The 22,003-nt window shown below is 37.7% G+C and overlaps 3 protein-coding genes and 1 long non-coding RNA gene across 6 annotated transcripts in view; all 4 read left to right on the top strand.

The window, feature by feature from the left end:
- Positions 1 to 1,815: 1,815 nt before the first annotated feature.
- On the top strand, positions 1,816 to 12,217 carry LOC113648990 (macrophage mannose receptor 1-like). Of its 3 annotated transcripts, XM_047802924.1 has the most exons (6): positions 1,816 to 1,972; positions 2,962 to 3,003; positions 10,069 to 10,458; positions 10,616 to 10,957; positions 11,119 to 11,481; positions 11,917 to 12,217. In XM_047802924.1, the coding sequence occupies exons 2-6, from the start codon at positions 2,964 to 2,966 to the stop codon at positions 11,919 to 11,921; spliced, it is 1,140 nt and encodes a 379-aa protein (XP_047658880.1). In that variant the 5' UTR covers positions 1,816 to 1,972; positions 2,962 to 2,963; the 3' UTR covers positions 11,922 to 12,217. The 3 variants fall into 3 exon arrangements, 2 of the variants coding, with proteins under 2 accessions (XP_047658880.1, XP_047658879.1); XM_047802923.1 differs by lacking the exons at positions 1,816 to 1,972; positions 2,962 to 3,003; positions 11,917 to 12,217 and adding an exon at positions 9,818 to 9,859 and having other exon boundaries at positions 10,072 to 10,458; positions 11,119 to 11,564; XR_007138414.1 differs by lacking the exons at positions 10,069 to 10,458; positions 10,616 to 10,957; positions 11,119 to 11,481; positions 11,917 to 12,217 and adding an exon at positions 3,304 to 3,544.
- Positions 3,291 to 4,861, top strand: LOC125139468 (macrophage mannose receptor 1-like). Its single transcript, XM_047803647.1, has 3 exons — positions 3,291 to 3,693; positions 3,924 to 4,268; positions 4,430 to 4,861. Exons 1-3 carry the CDS (start codon positions 3,291 to 3,293, stop codon positions 4,804 to 4,806), a joined length of 1,125 nt encoding a protein of 374 aa, XP_047659603.1. The 3' UTR covers positions 4,807 to 4,861.
- A 6,184-nt stretch (positions 12,218 to 18,401) lies between the features above and the next one.
- On the top strand, positions 18,402 to 19,937 carry LOC125139367. Its single transcript, XR_007138420.1, has 3 exons — positions 18,402 to 18,515; positions 19,532 to 19,573; positions 19,786 to 19,937. It is a non-coding gene; the product is annotated as an uncharacterized LOC125139367 (long non-coding RNA).
- Positions 19,938 to 19,950: 13 nt separating this feature from the next.
- The window catches only part of LOC125139482 (secretory phospholipase A2 receptor-like), a 3,259-nt gene continuing 1,206 nt past the window's right edge, over positions 19,951 to 22,003 (top strand). Inside the window, exons 1-3 of the mRNA XM_047803668.1 lie at positions 19,951 to 20,142; positions 20,426 to 20,723; positions 20,885 to 21,247. Of these exons, the coding sequence (XP_047659624.1) occupies positions 19,951 to 20,142; positions 20,426 to 20,723; positions 20,885 to 21,247 (853 nt within the window). The remainder of the gene's footprint in view (positions 20,143 to 20,425; positions 20,724 to 20,884; positions 21,248 to 22,003) is intronic.

The raw sequence follows: 22,003 nt of genomic DNA, 5'->3' as shown, positions 1-22,003 counted from the left end.
CTAGGAACCCCGGCCCTCAGGCATTGAGTCTGGGCCCGGGTACACCAACCGGCCTCCCTAGTCTTAGATGGGGGGGCACAGGCAGCCACACTAACCCGCTTTACTGCCCCTGAGTGAGCTAAGAGGGGGCTGGGTGTGGCTGGAAGATGACCCAGGCAACTCACCGCGACGAGGGAGAAACTCCCTGAATGCCACCGACTGGCATTTTACCTCCTGGTGCCTGTCGACGATGGTACTCGACGGACGATGGAACAAGCCCTGAGGTGACACCGGGGTGTCTGCATTTCATTGCCTTGTACTTGTACATGTGTAATGACAATAAAGTTGAATCTATTCTAATCTAATATAATCTAAAGAATTTTTCCTTAAGTTTCAAAATAATTAAAAGAAAATAATGAGACCTAATGTGTTACACCACAAACAAAAAATACTAGCATCGCTCCCAGATCGCACTGTGACTCGCCAGCATCCTGGGTTCACTTTTACATTTTTTTTACTATTTCCTCCACTCTTACAAAGACTTCTTTTTATGCACTGCAATTTTGAAGAGAGAAGCGGAGGAGAGAAGCGGAGCAGTGCAGTCTGGAGGACAGCAGAAGTGGATCAGCCTGCAACTTCATCTGCTCTACCTATGAAGGTCAGTCAGTCACGCTTGGAATCTGGAACCTAAGTAATTAAGGAGAAATAGGAAAGAAGTGAGAGTGAGGAGTGAATGTATGGAAAGATCATGTGATGTACAGGGGTTAGGATAGAATTTAGCTCTGCGCCATATTGTGTTACTTTGACAAACATTCATTCATTCATTTTCTACCGCTTATCCAAACTTTTTAGCGGAGCCTGTGCCTATATCAGACGTCATCGGGCATCAAGGCAGGATACACCCTGGACGGAGTGCCAACCCATTGCAGGGCACACACACTCTCATTCACTCACACACTGACACACTACGGACAATTTTCCAGAGATGCCAATCAACCTACCATGCATTTGGACCGAGGGAGGAAACCTGAGTACCCGGAGGAAACCCCCGAGGCACGGGGAGAACATGCAAACTCCACACACACAAGGCGAAGGAGGTTATCGAACCCCCAACCCAGTAGGTGTGAGGCAAATGTGCTAACCACTAAGCCACCGTGCCCCCACTATGACAAACAGATTAAACCAAAGATGCTGCATCATGTTATTTCAACTGTTTTGGACCAACTGTAGATTTTCTGCAAATGTATGTTAACAAACCTCCTGTTTCTAAACCAACACACAAACACACACACACACACACACACACACACGCACGCACACACACACACACACACACACACACACACACACACACACACACACACACACACACACACACACAGAAAACACACAAAGCTAGCTGCACTTCATTCAAATAAACCCTTCACACACCCAAAATGCAAAACACAGTGAACTTCCTGTTGCTAATTTTGGACCTCAGAAACTCACAGGTCTGAACCTGTAACACAGCTGATCCTGAGATAATATCTGTTCAAGGGCAGTATGGAAATGAGCTAAGAGGAAATATAGGAGGAAGACAAAACACATACACAGTGATGTCATCATTATAATCATCATTCCCCCCAAATCACTTTAATAACATTCAATGGACAAATAAAAATAATGTAAAAATGTAAAAACTTAGTGGTCGTCTCTGGACATTTATTAGTTTGTTATTAAAGGTCAGTATCCTAATGCAGAGTAGTTGATGCTTCCTGTTTTCCAAGCACAGGCAGCTGGGATGTTTTTCCTGATAATAAAATGAATCCACAAAGGCAAAAGGATGGGAGGGGTAGATGAAAGAGGACAGGGATATAATGTGATGTCTGTGCAGGTCAGAAGCAGAAGGTGAGAAGAAGAAGAACAGAAGGAAGCATTAACAAACTCACAACACACGACCTGGGAGCTTTTCTACTATTCGCTACACCACTAAAGTCCATGTGAAACATTCCAGGTATGAATATTGTACTTGTTTACATGTTTGTAGCTGAGTTTATTATATACTTTAATACTTTTATAGTGAAATGTTGTTAGAATATTTTTTCACAAAATTGTCAGATTTCAGTTGCCATCTCTCTCTCTCTCTCTCTCTCTCTCTCTCTCTCTCTCTCTCTCTCTCTCTCTCTCTCTCTCTCTCTCTCTCTCAGATTTTTATTGTCATAAATAGAGGTGTTTGTTTAGACACACTGTAGGTTTAGCAGAAAGGTGTAAGATGGGGAGTAGAACCTTGGGTGATTCTCCACCATAGTTTATAGGTTATTGTTTATCTCTAGACTAGGAGTTAAATTAACTCTAAACTTGGGCTTGACAGATTCTTCCCTTGTGATCACTACATTATCCTGATATCTGAACCTTTTACCATCTGACTGTGTGTGTTGTTGTCTGCTGATATTCAGAATAAAATATGTGCAATTCTTGCAATGTTTCTGCCGGTTTGACAGCATCATGAAAAAATCAACATAGATTTGGTTAAAGAGAAGACAGATAATTTTTATTACTCAAAAAAAGTAAATGAAATGTAAAGGTGTCACAAGGTAAAGGTCAGTGTGCTGCAGGGAAGGAGACAAGTTCATGTGACTAGACGATGTACCACAATATCCAGTATCCTTGTGATGATGTAGTCATTTAAACCACACCCCTTTTCAGCATCATGCCACTTTGTGACACATTACTGCTGCTCCAGTGGTCACAAAACACTGAGCCTATCACCTTTAACTGTAATGTAAACTGTAATGTTTAATAAATGGGATCTGGGATCCTGCCACTAAACAGGAAGTTGTTTCTGTCATGAAAGCACGAGCGACGGGTCAGATATGAAGCTTGAGACAACATAAGTATCAATTACTTTAATAAGTAACAATGACAAACCAATATCATATCTACATTTAAACATCTTTATTTTCTTACTCACTTGTTCATTTATTTATTTACTTTTATTTACAGACATGAGTCATGAATGGTGTTTTGTTATCCTGGTCTTCTCAGGTCAGTGTTGTGTGCACTATAAGTTGTGTGTATTTGTGTTTACAGACAGTGTGATCATTAATTTTCAGCTCTTAGGAAAAAAATATATTCATAATTGTTTAAAAAGCTGTTAAAGAATGTGTCATGATTTTGTCTTTGATCGATATTTTGATCCAATTAAATAAGTCTGTGATGATGATTTAATTTGTGTGTTCATTTATAAGAACACTATATAAATGCATGTTTATGAAATTTGTATTCATTAAGTTTTTTAATGCAGCATCAATAATCTTTTTTTTTACATTAATATGTCTTTCACAGTAGTATGTGGTACAGGAGCAGATATTCCTCATCGCTATCACTTTGTGAATGAGAATAAAACCTGGACTGAAGCTCAGACCTACTGTAGAGAGAATTACACTGATCTGGCAACCATCAGCAACATGGGAGAGATGAAGAAGCTGAATCACACACTGATGAAGAAAAATGCAAAGAAAGCTTGGATTGGTCTACAGAGAGCAGGACCCTGGAGATGGCTGTGGTCTCTGGAAGACCAAACTTTCTACAGAGACAGAGACACTTACACAAACTGGCATAGTGAACAACCAAATAATGCTGAGGGAAAAGAGTACTGTGTGACATGTAATACATACGATACATTATGGAATGATGAATGGTGTGAAAAACCGTATCCTTTTGTATGTTATGAAGGTAAGAGATGTTAATAAAAAGTAAATAAATTTAATAATGTTACAGTAATGAAAATCTAATTCTAAAATGAAAGATCTAATTGTATTATTTATTCTTCTTGATTTTTATTCTTAGTCACTCTTTTGTTAAAGTTCTTTTATTGACATAAGATGTAAAAATCTAATAAACTCATGAATGAGCTAATATTTCTGTAATTATTATTATTGTTATTTTATTTTATTTTTTTTCAGAAAAAAACAGAAACACTAGTAAATATGTATATATTAGTGCTAATAAGAGCTGGTACGATGCTCAGACCTACTGCAGAGAGAATTACACCGACCTGGCCAGTGTGAGGAACCAAACTGAGAATGACGAGATCAAGAGTGTGGTTAAAGGTTCACACAGTACAAATGTTTGGATCGGTCTGTTTTATGACTCCTGGTATTGGTCAGATCAGAGTAACTCCACATTCAGATACTGGAGATCTGACAAACCCAATGGAAGTTTGATCTGTGCTGCAGTGTCTGAGTCTGAGCAACGTTACTGGACTGATGTGAACTGCACAGAAAAACTCCCGTTCATCTGCCATGAGAGTGAGTTACATTACACTCAACATTTTAGTTGTATTTTATTTTAAAGAAAGTCCCTCTGATATAAAACACTGACTGCAGACCTTCATACTGTACAGATTGTAGACTGTGAACATGTTGGAATGTTTATTTCTGGTACAATTGTTATTCCCTGGTATATTAAGATAAACTGATCCTGATTAAGGAGAATAAGACCTGGAAAGAAGCTCTGATATACTGCAGGAACCATCATCATGACCTGGTCTCAGTTCGCTCTGAGGAGATGCAGCTCTGGGTGAAGGAAGTGACTCAAAACGCCTCCACTGAACACGTGTGGCTCGGCCTGCGTCACACCTGCGCTCTGGGCTTCTGGTACTGGGTGAATGGAGAGATGATCTGCTACCAGAAATGGGCTCCAGGTAACGGGACAGGGTCTGAAGACTGTAGTCATGAGGAGAGAACAGGAGCAGTGCAGTCTGGAGGAGAGCAGAAGTGGATCAGCCTGCATCAGAGCCAAACACTCAACTTTATCTGCTCTACCTATGAAGGTTTGTCACTGTAGTGTTTCTGTGTGTGTGTATTAAGTCAGTAAGATTTTCCATTATATTCTTATAATATTGCTATTCATTTTTTGTTTATAATAATAATAATAATAATAATAATAATAATAATAATAATAACAACAATAATAACAATAATAATAAATATTATTATTATTGTTATTATTGTTGTTGTTGTTATTATTATTATTATTATTATTATTATTATTATTATTATTATTATTATTATTATTATTTATTCTCTTAATGCAGAAGTTTTATCATAATTTAATGTAACTCCACTGTCTCTATACAGTATGACCTGTAGTATGTTATTATACTTACTGTTCTTATTAATAGCAGGTTTGTGGGTAATTAATGTGGAATCTATTTACCTGATGTTTAAACTACAGTGTGTTGGTTTGCAGATTTAATTGTTTTTAAAATTCTTTCTCAGAATAAAGAACTATAACAAACTCAGCACATTTACACCCATGCAGGAAGTTTAGATCACCAAGACCTGCAAACAGTGATGTTAAAATCATCATTGTTCTTTTTTATTATTAAAATTTTGTCATTTTTTTTGTTTGCCTTTTTTACTTGTAGACAGCTGAGTTTGTTATCAGGATGTCTGAATATTTACATGTTGATGGTTTCTATATCTGGGATTTCTGAGCACTTGTTTCTTTACCGTGTTAGAATATGGATCGTAATGACTGCTGACAATTTTCTTATCAGATAAAAATAAATATAAAGATTGTGTTTCAGTGTATCTGTGTTTTGTGCTCCACATCACAAACACACACAAACATGAAGAGTGTGTATGGTGTGTGTAAAGTTGTCACTTTGGTCATAACATGATTTGTTCAGTAACAAACTAAAACCACTTTCACTGAGTAGAATTTCCCGTATTCTTGTCTTGTTCATTATTTTATGCTCCATGAGGGAAATTAATCTCATACACAACTCTGGTTCAGTCAACAGTTCAACATTAACCCTGCGCCACACTGTGTTACTATGACAAACAGATTAAAGCAACGACGCTGCATCGTGTTATTTCAACTTTTTTGGACCAACTGTGGATTTTCTGCAAATATGTGTTTAGAAAGCCTCCTGTTCATAAACACACACACATACACACACACACACACACACACACACACAAAGCTAGCTGCGCTTTATTCAAATAAACCCTTCACACGACCCAAAATGCAAAACACAGTGAACTTCCTGTTGCTGTTTGAACCTCAGAAACTCACAGGTCTGAACCTGTAACACAGCTGATCCTGAGATAATATCTAGTTCAAGGCCAGTATGAAAATGAGCTAAGAGGAAATATAGGAGGAAGACAAAACACATACACAGTGATGTCATCATTATAATCATCATTCCACCCAAATCACTTTCAATGGACAAATAAAAATTATGTAAAAATGTAAAAGCTTAGTGGTCGTCTCTGGACATTTATTAGTTTGTTATTAAAAGTCAGTATCCTCATGCAGAGTAGTTGATGCTTCCTGTTTTCCAAAGCACAGGCGAGCTGAGCTCGTATGTTTTTCCTGATAATAAAATTATAGTTTTTTTGGATTGCTTAAGCACGATTTTCAAAACAGGGCCCGTGTTTTCAAAACACTACACACAATTAGCACAACCACACACACAATTAGCAAAACACTACAGATCCCTTGCATAATTAAACACTCTTGTAAAAATTATACACTTCTGTTTAAAAACCACACTTTGCTACCATATGAAACACACACGTTTCACATTACTATACTCTGTTTGCACGAGTTACACTCTGCTGTGATAAACCTAAAACACTTTTAGCACTTTTACTTCCCTATGATTAGAGTAGGCTACCATCAATAAAGTACAAATATAATGTAAATTCACCAAACACTACACAAGACCAATGTTGCAGACTGAAGAAACTCATTTATTTGTCAACACGCCCAAAATGTTGACATGTACTGTAAGTTTATGGTAAAAAATACAAAAAAAAACTAGACATTGTCTCTTCGCCTAGCTGGATCTGGCCAGAGAATTTCATCAACATTGCAGGCAAAGTTGTCATTAGTAAGACACCTTGGAAAGAAACATAGTGAATGATGAATCCATCCTTGCATTGCTGCTACCTCCATCTGGTCACAGGCCTCCTCCATGGCTTGGATGAGGGGTACCTCAGCCTGGAGATGGAGATCATATACCTTCCACCACCATGCCGAGAAAAACTCTTCTATAGGGTTGAGGAATGGAGAGTGTAAGGAATTCTCATCCGTCGCTTGGACAGGTTAAACCTCTTTCATTGCAATTATTCTCACAGAGAGTGTGGAAGATATAGGATGGTCAAATGTGGATGTTGCTGAAACCAGTTCTGAACCAGAGCAGAGCGGTGGAAAGACACATTGTCCCAAACAACAATGTATTGCATATGATCGGTTTATGTAAGTATGAGTGCTGTATTGTAAAGGCCCATATGGACATGGCGGTGGAGGACTCCATTCTGTGTAATGGCTGCACAGAGTGTTATATTACCCCCACGTTGCCCTGGGACATTGACTATAGCCCTGAGGCCAATGATGTTTCTTCCCCTCCTTCGTGTTCTCGTCAGGTTGAACCCAGCCTCATCTACGCATATGAACTCATGCTGGATCTCCTGTCCATCCATTCGTAAAACTCTCTGAAGAACAGTGTCATGCAAAATTGTGTAGTTCAGTGTAGATATGATGTTGATATGATGATATTTTTACAATACACTGTACCTATTTTCCAGTCGAAATGTTATCACACTTGCCACTGTGTATCGGCTTAGATTTGGCTGTACTCGCAGTCCAGCCTTCCTCAGCGTCAGGCCATGGTTGACAACGTGGTCAACAAGTGTTGCGCGGATCTCATTTGTCAGATTCGGACATCTTTGAGCACCTTCTTGTCTTCCTCTTGCTCTACCTCCAGCATGGCCTCCATCTCTTCCTCTTCCTCTGTTGATTCCTCCTCTGTTGATTCCTCTTCCTCCCCTTCCTCCTCCTCCTTCTCGTTCTCCTTTTTCTCCTCCTCGTCTTACTCTTTCTCTGACTCTTTACATTGTGCTTGAAGACCTATGAACTCACCTGCTGCTTTTTCAATTCAATATTCAATTTAAGTTCAATTCAATTCACGTTTATTTGTATAGCGCTTTTTACAATAGAAATTGTCTCAAAGCAGCTTTACAGAACATAAACATAGAGCAGAAGGTAAACATATATTATAGTGCTTATACACCTGATTGGTGTGTCTACAATTAAGCAAACAAGTGTTTACACACCTGATGACTGTGTTGACCCGACTGGTTGGACGGTGCAGTAATTTGACAGTCAGTGCTTTGGTATTGCATGGAAGTGACTTCATGATAGATTTTTGAGTGTAATGTATGTTAAGTGTGTTTAGTGTTTTGCAAATCACTGTGTATAGAGTTTTGCAACAAGTGTGAGGTTGACAATGTGCTTATAGTTGTGCAAATATGGGCTGATGTTTTGCCTCTTGAGTGTAAGGTTTTGCTAATAGTGTACTACTTTTAATTTTGGTGTGTAAGCAATCAAAAAAAACTGTAAGCCACTAAAGCAAAAAGATGGGAGGGGTAGATGAAAGAGGACAGGGATATAATGTGATGTCTGTGCAGGTCAGAAGCAGAAGGTGAGAAAAACAAGAACAGAAGGAAACATTAACAAACTCACAACACACGACCTGGGAACTTTTCTACTATTCGCTACACCACTAAAGTGCATTTTGAGAACAAAAAACAGGCATGGCTTCTGAAGCTAGCTTAGCCCTGATGGTAATTAACTATAATGTTTAAATAGGTAACATCCTTTGTCACATACTGTATGTTTCACAAAACTTCTACTTCCACTGCATCTGTAAAAGAACCTGTGAAAACAGAGCATAAGAAAACATTTAGATTAGCAAATCACTTTCACTGTAAAACGTTAATGAACATCTGCTAATGACTACATCTTTTAAACAGTTTAAGTTGTGTATTAAGTTCTAATACACCTGAGACATGCTAGCATTAGCGACAAGCTCGTGTAACATACATGCATAACATACACACGCTTATATGAACCAACACAAAAAAACTTATGCCAGCGAAATGCAAACTTTGGGAACATATAACACTGGCTAATGTTATTAAATCTGACCTGACAGAAATAGCTCACGTTACTGTGAACGGACAGAAAATGAGGAAAAAACCTAGCATCAATTGTCACATTTACACTAAGTTAACTTATTAACATTTAACTAACATGGGTTTTAGGGTAATCATTTACTGTCAGAAAGATTTCTATATATTAGACTATTTACAGTAACCGTTTTAAAGTGCTTTAAAAAATCCACGGTTTGCACACTGAGGACCAGCCAGCGCATTGTCACATTGACTTGTTTCAGGCCCAGCCCCTCCATTCCCATCCCTTCCCACCCCCTCCCCTCCCTTACAGAAGTGTAACATACCAAGTTGTCTCTGCTTAACATGATCATTGCACTCAATATTTCATCTGAATTGTGCGAACAACTAATTTGAATTAGTAGTGACAAAGAATTCGTTTTTTTTAAAAAACAACAAAGAATAAGTAATGACCACTTAAAATGTTTCATTAACAGAAAGTCCTGGTTTAGAGTGTGTATTTAGCAGAAAGGTGTAAGATGGGGAGGAGAAACTTGGGTGATTCTCCACCATAGTTTATAGGTTATTGTTTATCTCTAGACTAGGAGTTAAATTAACTCTAAACTAGGGCTTGACAGATTCTTCCCTTGTGATCACTACATTATCCTGATATCTGAACCTTTTACCATGTGACTGTGTGAAGACTGACAGAAGTTGTTTCTGTCATGAAAGCACGAGCGATGGGTCAGATATGACGCTTGAGACAACAAGCATCATGTTTATTTCTTTCATAAGTAATAATGAGAAACCATTATCATATCTAAATTTAAATAATCTTTATTTACTTACTCACTTGTTCATTTATTTATTTATGTATTTACTTTTATTTACAGACATGAGTCATGAATGGTGTTTTGTTATCCTGGTCTTCTCAGGTCAGTGTTGTGTGCACTATAAATTGTGTGTATTTGTGTTTACAGACAGTGTGATCATTAAATTTCAGCTCTTAAGAAAAAAATATATTGATAATTGTTTAAAAAGCTGTTAAAGAATGTGTCATGATTTTGTGTTTGATCCATATTTTGATCCAATGATATAAGTTTGTGATGATGATTTAATTTGTGTGTTTATTTATTTTTCAAAGTAGTATGTGGTACAGGAGCAGATATTCCTCATCGCTATCACTTTGTGAATGAGAATAAAACCTGGAGTGAAGCTCAGACTTACTGCAAAGTCAAATACACTGATCTGGCAACCATCAGCAACATGGGAGAGATGAAGAAGCTGAATCACACACTGATGAAGGAAAATGCAAAGAAAGCTTGGATTGGTCTACAGAGAGTGGGACCTGGGAGATGGCTGTGGTCTCTGGAAGACCAAACTTTCTACAGAGACGGAGACACTTACAGAAACTGGCATCCTAATGAACCAAATAATGCTGGGGGAAATGAGTACTGTGTGGCATATTATTACTACAGTAAATACTGGGATGATGACAAATGTGAAACGCCGTATCCTTTTCTATGTTATGAAGGTAAGAGATGTTAATAAAAAGTAAATAAATTTAATAATGTTACAGTAATGTTGTATTAGTTATTTTTCTTGATTTTTGTTTAGTCACTTTTTTTTTTTTTATAAAAGGTCTTTTACTGACATGAGATTCAAAAATCTAATGAAATTATATTTTTCAGAAGAAAAAAAAGACCCTAATAAATATGTATATATTAGTGATGAAAAGAGCTGGTACGATGCTCAGACCTGCAGAGAGAAATACACCGACCTGGTCAGTGTGAGTAAACAAACTGAGAATGAAGAGATCAAGAGTCTGATTAAAGTTTCAGTCAGTTCAAGTTTTTGGATCGGTCTGTATAATGACTCCTGGAATTGGTCAGATCAGAGTAACTCCACATTCAGATACTGGAGATCTGACAAACCCAATGGAAGTTTGATCTGTGCTGCAGTGTCTGAGTCTGAGCAACGTTACTGGACTGATGTGGACTGCACAGAAAAACTCCCGTTCATCTGCCATGAGAGTGAGTTACATTACACTCAACACTTTTTAGTTGTATTTTTTTTAAAGAATGTCCTCTGATATAAAACACTGACTGTAGAACTTCATACTGTACAGATTGTAGACTGTGAACATGTTGGAATGTTTATTTCTGGTATAATTGTTATTCCCTGGTATATTAAGATAAACTGATCCTGGTTAAGGAGAATCTGACCTGGAAAGAAGCTCTGATATACTGCAGGAACCATCATCATGACCTGGTCTCAGTTCGCTCTGAGGAGCTGCAGCTCTGGGTGAAGGAAGTGACTCAAAACGCCTCCACTGAACACGTGTGGCTCGGCCTGCGTCACACCTGTGCTCTGGGCTTCTGGTACTGGGTGAATGGAGAGTTGATCTGCTACCAGAACTGGGCTCCAGGTAAAGGGACAGGGTCTGAAGACTGCGGTCATGAGGAGAGAACAGGAGCAGTGCAGTCTGGAGGAGAGCAGAAGTGGATCAGCCTGCCTCAGAGCCAAACACTCAACTTTATCTGCTCTACCTATGAAGGTTTGTCACTGTAGTGTTTCTGTATGTGTGTATTAAGTCAGTAAGATTTTTCTTCATATTCTTATAATATTGTAATTAATTTTTTGTTTCTTTTTATTATTATTATTATTATTATTATTATTATTATTATTATTATTATTATTATTATTGTTATTATTATTATTATTATTATTATTATTATTATTATTATTATTATTATTATTATTATTATTATTATTATTATTATTCATTCACTCAATCTCTTAATGCAGATGTTTTATCATAATTTAATGTAACTCCACTGTCTCTATACAGTATGATCTGTAGTATGTTATTATACTTACTGTTCTTATTAATTGCAGGTTTGTGGGTAATTAATGTGGAATCTATTTACCTGATGTTTAAACTACTTTGTGTTGGTTTGCAGATTTAATTGTTTTTAAAATTCTTTCTCAGAATAAAGAACTATAACAAACTCAGCACATTTACACCCGTGCAGGAAGTTTAGAACATCAAGACCTGCAAACAGTGATGTTAAAATCATCAATGTTCTTTTTTATTATTAAAATTTTGTATTTTTGTTTGCCTTTTTTACTTGTAGACAGCTGAGTTTGTTATCAGGATGTCTGAATATTTACATGTTGATGGTTTCTATATCTGGGATTTCTGAGCACTTGTTTCTTTAACGTGTAAGAATATGGATCGTAATGACTGCTGACAATTTTCTTATCAGATAAAAATAAATATAAAGATTGTGTTTCAGTGTATCTGTGTATTTTGTGTTCCACATCACAAACACACACAAGCATGAAGAGTGTGTATGGTGTGTGTAAAGTTGTCACTTTGGTCATAACATGATTTGTTCAGTAACAAACTAAAACCAATTTCACTGAGTAGAATTTCCCGTATTCTTGTCTTGTTCATTATTTTATGCTCCGTGAGGGAAAATAATCTCATACACAACTCTGGTTCAGTCAACAGTTCAACATTAACCCTGTCCTGAAGTTTAAACCCACAAGGTTCCAAATATTAGAACAGAATTTTTTTCCCTAAGTTTCAAAAATAATTACAAGAAAATAATGAGACCCAATGTGTTACACCACCAACACAAAATACTATTATGAGGGCTAATTAGTTAACACACACAGTATGGCATTAAAACACTGTATATACTCACAAACACACATCGTAACCATCTTTGAGTTGATGAAGAGGAGCACATGGCTGTGAGGAAGAGCGGCCAAAGCGCAACAAAACTGTGGAAACCAATCAGAGCGGTGACTGCAACTATTCACCCTGATCACTCCAGAAGGGGTAAGGAGTCGTTCAGCTCGTGTATTAACACACATGTATGTCTCTCCTGTAAAGAAGAGACACCGCTTCCAGATCACACTGTGACTCGCCAGCATCCTGTGTTCACTTTTACTTTTTTACTATTTCCTTCACTCTTACAAAGACTCTCTTCTTTTTTTTTTGCACTGCAATTTTGTAAATAAAACTAAAAAGATCTCTGCTTCAGTGTCTCTGAAAAATACCAGGCAAGGAATTACACAGATTTTTGAGCTCCTTTCTCAGTCTGTTTACTGTAGCCTGTAACTGGTGTAAATCTGTTTTGGGGCCTGATCTCTTAAGGGAAAATTTGCATTCCCTTGAAATATGTCCCTCTTTGCCACATGAATAACACACAAGGGGGTTATCAGGGTTACGAGAGGGTAGTCTTTCCTTTCTATCTGCAGTAGTGTAGTTCTCATTTTTCCAGGAAACCTGGCTGGCTCTATTCTTATTGAGATTCTTAACACCTACTGTTGAAACAGGATGGGATCTCTTTGTGTTAGCATTGTTGTTGAAAAACTGTGTCATTTTAGCAATGATGTCGTTATAATCAGAAAGATGGGTTAGAAACATCGACACAGCAGAATGGGTGAGTGAGTCACATTTGTTAATCAAAGCAGATTTAAAACTGACATCATTCGGTGTGATGTCAGGATTGCCACTGAAAGTTTTAAATGGCTCCAATAATCACTCTGAAAATGCCATGGGGTGCTCCCCTGTCCTCATGTGCACATCAGATATTTTATCCCAGTCAACTGACATTACACCTTGGACTTCAAGCAGTGCTTGTTTCCTCTCTAACTTATTGGCAGTTCTAGTTTTGACTTTCTGACTTAACACTCCAGACAAAGTGTCAGGCAAACACACAGTTAACAACACACACGCATCACCATCTGTGAATTTGTAAATGTCAGCATATAGCTTGAAAACCTTTAGAAAGTCTAATGGATCTTGTTTGGCAGGATCAAATTTGCCAATACTTTTAATCACAGCTTCTAGCTCATTGGGTTTAAACCCTCTGACCATAGTTGTGGTCATTGGTTCCTCCACTCTTTCACTAGCACGCATAGTTGTAGTCAAGTGAACTGGAGCCATGGGGAACTTAACTGTACAGTCAGAGTGTTGACTGTTGACTTACTGAGAATCTCTTTCTGAGTTCTCATCACTGTCTAACATGTCAGGAACCTGATTACTCCACATGCCACATACAGATGTCTTACTTCTGCTAGTTTCAGATGTGGCATTTTTTTATCAGGAATTGACAAGCAGACTTTGCTTCCTCTAAATCGTAGAACAATGTTTCCACAGATGAACTAAGCATGCTGTTGTTAGTTTTAAGGTGTGCAATCTCACTCTGCATCCTAATCTTTTCTTCTTTCCAGTTTATCTCACTAGTCTGGTAATCTCTTTTAGAGATTATCCCATCATCTAGTCTAGATTGCAGTTTCTCGTTCTCAGCCTTTAATGCATTTAGTTCTCAGCCTTTAATGCATAAGTCTTTCTAGTGACTTTGTACGATGCAAGGACTGCTTGCAGTGCATTGGCAATCTGCCCTTTTTTGTTCATGGGCATTTTAGGGTCATTTTCAAACTTAGAAATAGCCCACTCATACGGTTTATCAACCATGTTCTCTATTCCATCAAACATTCTCCGAGAACCGTGTTTAGCGATGTACTTAATCAGCTGTTCCATTTTTACAAACTCACAGCTTTCCTTAAATCTTAGTCTTTAAACTTTACACAGTTTCTGTGACTACAAGCTGTCTAGTTAACTGTTAGTCTATCTATTCACAGCTCCAGTACTTCGGACACAAAACAGCCACAATACGACAGGCTTTTCAACTCAAAAGTCTTACTGCTTCGGACACAGACACACTCCGTCTGGCCTCGAGGTTAACTACAGTAACACTTAACACTCACAACTCTCAAACAGTCACAAACAGTAACTCTCACAAACAGTTTAAAATGTAACACAGTCACAGTACGTTGGAGAAAACCACAATACGTCGGGTTTTTGTTATATTTTAAAAGTCTTCTTATCCACAGCACTTTTGGACTTAAAACTTTAGTTTAACACTGTCACAGTACATCAGACAAAACCACAGTACGTCGGGTTTTTTATTTTTGCGTTAAAGCCTAACCGTTTACTTAACCACAGTACATGGACTTAAAACGTAAGTTTAAAACACTGTTACAGTCTGTCAGACAACACCACACTACATCGGGTTATCGCTTTTTTTTTTATCGCAACTCTACAGAGCTGCGGTACGTCGGGCTCTTTACACTATCACTGTTTCAGTTACTTTAGAAACACTTTTAGGTATAATTCAACTGCCACACTGCTTCAGGCTGATTCAGTTACTTTAGAATCTTAATAGAATTATAACAAACACACAACGATTTTCAGTTACTTTAGAAACCTATCAGCTTAAGCACTTTGCTTCAGTTACTTTAGAAACAACGATTCACATACAACTGTCACCACACTGCGTCGGGTTACATTTACATTTACAGCATTTGGCAGACGCCCTTATCCAGAGTGACGTACATAAGTGCTTAAATCTCTAACATTGAATACATTAATGCTGGTTCACTAGGTTACATACTTAAGATACCATGAGTTTAAAACATTTGTTCAAAGTTAATGAAAAAGTGTCAAAGGTTTTTTTATTTATTTATTTTTTTTATTTAAATACAAAAGATAAGGAAAGAAGTGCTAGTTGAAGTGTTTCCTGAATAAGTAGGTCTTCAACTGCCGCTTGAAAATAGCCAGTGACTCAGCTGTCCGGACCTCTAGGGGAAGTTCATTCCACCACCTTGGTGCCAGAACAGAGAAGAGTCTTGTAGTATACTTGCCTCTTACCCTGAGAGATGGTGGAACCAGTCGAACAGTGCTGGTAGATTGGAGGTTGCGGGTGCAGTGCGAGGAATGATGAGGGCTTTGAGGTTAGAGGGAGCTGGTCCATTTTTGGCTTTGTAGGCCAGCATCAGTGTTTTGAATTGGATGCGTGCAGCTACCGGAAGCCAGTGGAGGGATAGCAGCAGCGGGGTGGTATGCGAGAACTTTGGCAGGTTGCATTTTGGATCATTTGCAGAGGACTGATTGCGTTCATAGGTAGACCTGCCAGCAGTGCATTGCAGTAATCCAGTCTAGAAATGACAAGAGACTGAACAAGTACCTGAGCAGTCTGTGTGGACAAAAATGCCCGAATCCTTCTAATGTTTTAGAGAAGAAACCGACATGAGCGAGTCACATTAGCAACATGAGAGGAAAAGGACAGTTGATTGTCCATGGTTACCCCAAGGTTGCGAGCTGTGGCTGAAGGGGAGAACAGATCGTTGTGCATGGATATAGCAAGATCATGACCTGGGGATGAATCACCTGGGATGAACAGCAGTTCAGTTTTGCTAGGATTGAGCTTTAACTGATGATGATATCCATGATAAAATTTCTGCCAGACATGCTGAGATCCGGTCAGAAGCTGTGGCATCTGAGGGTGGGAAAGAGAAGATAAGTTGTGTATCATCAGCATAGCAGTGGTAAGAGAACCCATGTGATGAAATAACTTCCCCAAGAGAGTGAGTATACAGGGAGAAAAGAAGAGGACCAAGTACTGAGCCCTGTGGGATGCCAGTGGAGAGTCTGAGTGGAGCAGATGTCACTCCCCACCATGTTACCTGATATGAGCGTCCTTCCAGGTAGGAGGCAAACCACTCCCAAGCTGATCCGCGAATCCCAAGACTCTTGAGGGTGGATAAGAGAGTCTTGTGGTTGAAAGTATCAAACGCTGCTGAAAGGTCAAGGAGGATAACGACGGATGACAGTTTGTCTGATCTAGCAGTATGTAGCTTCTCAGAGACATCCAAAAGGGCTGTCTCTGTAGAGTGAGCTGCTTTAAAGCCAGACCTTTTGGGATCTTGGAGGTTGTTCTGTGAGAGATAGACAGACAGTTGGTTATAGACAATGCGTTCAAGAATTTTTGAAAGAAATGAGAGAAGTGATACCGGTCTGTAGTTACTGATGTCTGATGGATCCAGAGCAGGTTTCTTTAGGATGGGAATAACCCTTGCTCTCTTGAAAGTAGTTGGTACCTGACCAAATGCTATGGATCTATTGACGATAGTGGAAATGAAGGGCAAGAGGTCTTGTGAGATGGTCTGGAGCATAGTGGTAGGGAGTGGATCCAATGGGCAGGTGGTAGGATTGCAGGACTGGATGAGATGTAAAAAGGGTTAATTCAGTTCTGTTAGAATCTTAAACAGAAATGTACAGAATCGGCTTAACAATAACTCGTCCTGCTTATGATCAGTAAACTATACTCTATGTTCAATTCTACACAAAAACATTTTTTTTTTCCTGGTTTTTTAAAAAACGAAGGGGTTCCCTGAATAGTTAAAAAAAAACAGCGTAAAAGAAGAAAATACCGCTTTTCTTACCTTTCCCCACCTTTTTTTTTTTTTTTTTTTTGGAATCCGTCGCTGGGTGGCTCGCCAATGTAAGAAAAAATTGCGTTGTGTAAAAATAAGACGATGATGTTGAAGATCTTAATAAAGAACAAGAAGTTTATTCCAGCATAGCAGTGACAAAATACATGGCGTGCTTTGGGTTCGTCGGATTCGGTAGGAACCCAGAGCAAATCCTGCTCACACATTTTATACTGTTTTCCTCTTTGTATTTTAAATGAGATTCTACTTTGAAGGTGTATTGAGTGTAAGATCTGAGTGTCTCCCAAATGGCTGGTCACACCTTGTTATTTAGCCAGATGTCTTTAAATGTTAATCACGGTCACATATACCTTGTCTTGTTATTGTTACAATTGTTATCAGTCAAATGGTCACTTTAAATGGTAATCTCAGTCACGTAAACCCTTTGTTCATGGTGATCCGTGATGTCCTGCTGCCGTTCCCATATTTATAAATGAATCAGGTTTATACGTTTAGAGTCCTAAACGTATTACCTTATGATACTTGAACCTTTTTAGGAATGAGCTCTTTTAGATGTGTACCTTGGAGTGGAATTTGGGTGCAATTTCTGTAATTTCTTACAGTCGCTACAACAGAAATGTCCAAAAGTACACAGAGGTGGAATATTAATCTAGACACATTATACAGCATTACTTAACACTTATTGTAATCATATTTACTTTTAAGTTAATCACTTACTAAAAATGTTCATTACAAGCAGAAGTTTAAATACGTTGAGATAGTCACTGTTGCACGTCTTGCAACCTGTAACACAACTGATCCTGAGATAATATCTAATTCAAGGCCAGTATGAAAATGAGCTAAGACGAAATATAGGAGGAAGACAAAACACATACACAGTGATGTCATCATTATAATCATCATTCTACAAAAATCACTTTAATAACTTTCAATAGACAAATAAAAATAATGTAAAAATGAAAAACTTAGTGGTCGTCTCTGGACATTTATTAGTTTGTTATTAAAGGTCAGTTTCCTCATGCAGAGTAGTTGATGCTTCCTGTTTTCCAAGCACAGGCAGCTGGGATGTTGTTCCTGATAATAAACTGAAGCCCCTAAGGCAAAAGGATGGGAGGGGTAGATGAAAGAGGACAGGGATATAATGTGATGTCTGTGCAGGTCAGAAGCAGAAGGTGAGAAAAAGAAGAACAGAAGGAAGCATTAACAAACTCACAACACACGACCTGGGAACTTTTCTACTATTCGCTACACCACTAAAGTCCATGTGAAACATTCCAGGTATGAATATTGTACTTGTTTACATGTTTGTAGTTGAGTTTATTATATACTTTAATACTTTTATAATGAAATGTTGTTTAAATATCTTTTCACCAAATTGTCAGATTTCAGTTGCCTTGTTTCTCTCTCTCTCTCTCTCTCTCTCTCTCTCTCTCTCTCTCTCTCTCTCTCTCTCTCTCTCTCTCTCTCTGATTTTTATTATCATAATTGGAGACGTTTATTTAGACACACTGTAGGTTTAGCAGAAAGGTGTAAGATGGGGAGGAGAAACTTGGGTGATTCTCCACCATAGTTTATAGGTTATTGTTTATCTCTAGACTAGGAGTTAAATTAACTCTAAACTAGGGCTTGACAGATTCTTCCCTTGTGATCACTACATTATCCTGATATCTGAACCTTTTACCATGTGACTGTGTGTGTTGTTGTCTGCTGATATTCAGAATAAAATATGTGCAATTCTTGCAATATTTCTGCCATTTTGACAGCATCATGAAAAAATCAACATAGATTTGTTTAAAGAGAAGACAGATAATTTTTATCACTCAAGAGATTCTGCTTGACATAAAAAAGTAAATGAAATGTAAAGGTATGTCACAAGGTAGAGGTCAGTGTGCTGCAGGGAAGGAGACGAGTTCATATGACTAGACGATGTACCACAATATCCAGTATCCTTGTGATGATGTAGTCATTTAAACCACACCCCTTTTCAGCATCATGCCACTTTGTGACACGTTACTGCTGCTCCAGTGGTCACAAAACACTGAGCCTATCACCTTTAACTGTAATGTAAACTGTAATGTTTAATAAATGGGATCTGGGATCCTGACACAAAACAGGAAGTTTTCATGTTTCTGTCATGAAAGCAAGAGCGATGGGTCTGATATGAAGCTTGAGACAACAAACATAATGTTTATTTCTTTCATAAGTAATAATGACAAACCAATATCATATCTAAATTTAAATAATCTTTATTTACTTACTCACTTGTTCATTTATTTATTTACTATTATTTACAGACATGAGTCATAAATGGTGTTTTGTTATCCTGGTCTTCTCAGGTCAGTGTTGTGTGCACTATAAGTTGTGTGTATTTGTGTTTACAGACAGTGTGATCATTTCAGTTCAGCTCTTAGGGAAAATAAAATTATTGATAATTGTTCAAAAAGCTGTTAAAGAATGTGTCATGATTTTGTGTTTGATGCATATTTTGATCCAATTAAATAAGTCTGTGATGATGATTTAATATGTGTGTTTATTTATTTTTTCATAGTAATATGTGGTACAGGAGCATATATTCCTCATCGCTATCACTTTGTGAATGAGAATAAAACCTGGACTGAAGCTCAGACTTACTGTAGAAAGAATTACACTGATCTGGCAACCATCAGCAACATGGGAGAGATGAAGAAGCTGAATCACACACTGATGAACGGAAATGCAAAGAAAGCTTGGATTGGTCTACAGAGAGCAGGACCCTGGAGATGGCTGTGGTCTCTGGAAGACCAAACTTTCTACAGAGATGGAGACACTTACACACACTGGGCTGGTGGACAGCCAGACAACTATAAAGGAGTTGAGTACTGTGTGGAGTTTTATAAACAGAGTCAATTCTGATATGATGGCCAATGTAAAAAGTTGAATCCTTTTGTATGTTATGAGGGTAAGAGATGTTAATAAAAAGTAAAAAAAAAATAATAATAATAATAATGTTACAGTAATGAAAATCTAAATTTAAAATGAAGTATCAAATAGTATTAGTTCATTTTCTTGATTTTTGTTCTTAATTGCTTTTTTATTTAAAGATGCAACAATCTAATAATGGCATGAATGAGCTATACATTGTGTAAATATTGTATTTTTCAGAAAAAAACACAAACACTAATAAATATGTATATATTAATGTTACAAAGAGCTGGTATGATGCTCAGACCTACTGCAGAGAGAAATACACCGACCTGGTCAGTGTGAGGAACCAAACTGAGAATGACGAGATCTGGAGTGTGGTTAAAGTTTCAGACAGTAAAGGTGTTTGGATCGGTCTGTTTAATGACTCCTGGAATTGGTCAGATCAGAGTAACTCCTTATTCGGTTACTGGAGCTCTGACAAACCCAGTGGAAGTTTGATCTGTGCTGCAGTGTCTGAGTCTGAGCAACGTTACTGGACTGATGTGAACTGCACAGAAAAACTCCCGTTCATCTGCCATGAGAGTGAGTTACATTACACTCAACACTTTTAGTTGTACGTATTTTAAAGAATGTCCCTCTGATATAAAACACTGACTGCAGACCTTCATACTGTACAAATTGTAGACTGTGAACATGTTGGACTGTTTATTTCTGGTACAATTGTTATTCCCTGGTATATTCAGATAAGCTGATCCTGATTAAGGACAATCTGACCTGGAAAGAAGCTCTGATATACTGCAGGAACCATCATCATGACCTGGTCTCAGTTCGCTCTGAGGAGATGCAGCTCTGGGTGAAGGAAGTGACTCAAAACGCCTCCACTGAACACGTGTGGCTCGGCCTGCGTCACACCTGTGCTCTGGGCTTCTGGTACTGGGTGAATGGAGAGATGATCTGCTACCAGAACTGGGCTCCAAGTAACAGGACAGGGTCTGAAGACTGCAGTCATGAGGAGAGAACAGGAGCAGTGCAGTCTGGAGGAGAGCAGAAGTGGATCAGCCTGCCTCGGAGCCAGAAACTCAACTTTATCTGCTCTACCTATGAAGGTTTGTCAATGTAGTGTTTCTGTATGTGTGTATTAAGTCAGTAAGATTTTTCTTCATATTCTTATAATATTGCAATTATTTTTTTTTGTTTCTTTGTATTATTATTATTATTATTATTATTATTATTATTATTATTATTATTATTATTATTATTATTATTATTCATTCTCTTAATGCAGATGTTTTATCATATTTTAATGTAACACCACTGTCTCTATACAGTATGATCTGTAGTATGTTATTATACTTACTGTTCTTATTAATAGCAGGTTTGTGGGTAATTAATGTGGAATCTATTTACCTGATGTTTAAACTACAGTGTTTTGGTTTGCAGATTTAATTGTTTTTAAAATTCTTTCTCAGAATAAAGAACTATAACAAACTCAGCACATTTACACCCATGCAGGAAGTTTAGAACACCAAGACCTGCAAACAGTGATGTTAAAATCATCATTGTTCTTTTTTATCATTAAAATTTTGTCATTTTTTTGTTTGCCTTTTTTACTTGTAGACAGCTGAGTTTGTTATCAGGATGTCTGAATATTTACATGTTGATGGTTTCTATATCTGGGATTTCTGAGCACTTGTTTCTTTAACGTGTAATAATATGGATCGTAATGACTGCTGACAATTTTCTTATCAGATAAAAATAAATATAAAAAATTGTGCTTCAGTGTATCTGTGTTTTGTGTTCCACATCACAAACACACACACAAACATGAAGAGTGTGTATGGTGTGTGTAAAGTTGTCACTTT

The sequence above is a fragment of the Tachysurus fulvidraco genome, chromosome 18 (genome assembly GCF_022655615.1).
Source record: "Tachysurus fulvidraco isolate hzauxx_2018 chromosome 18, HZAU_PFXX_2.0, whole genome shotgun sequence".
In the NCBI taxonomy this organism is placed as follows: domain Eukaryota; kingdom Metazoa; phylum Chordata; class Actinopteri; order Siluriformes; family Bagridae; genus Tachysurus; species Tachysurus fulvidraco.
The sequence above is the reverse complement of the archived record's forward strand: the minus strand, read 5'-3'. Positions and strand labels throughout refer to the sequence as shown.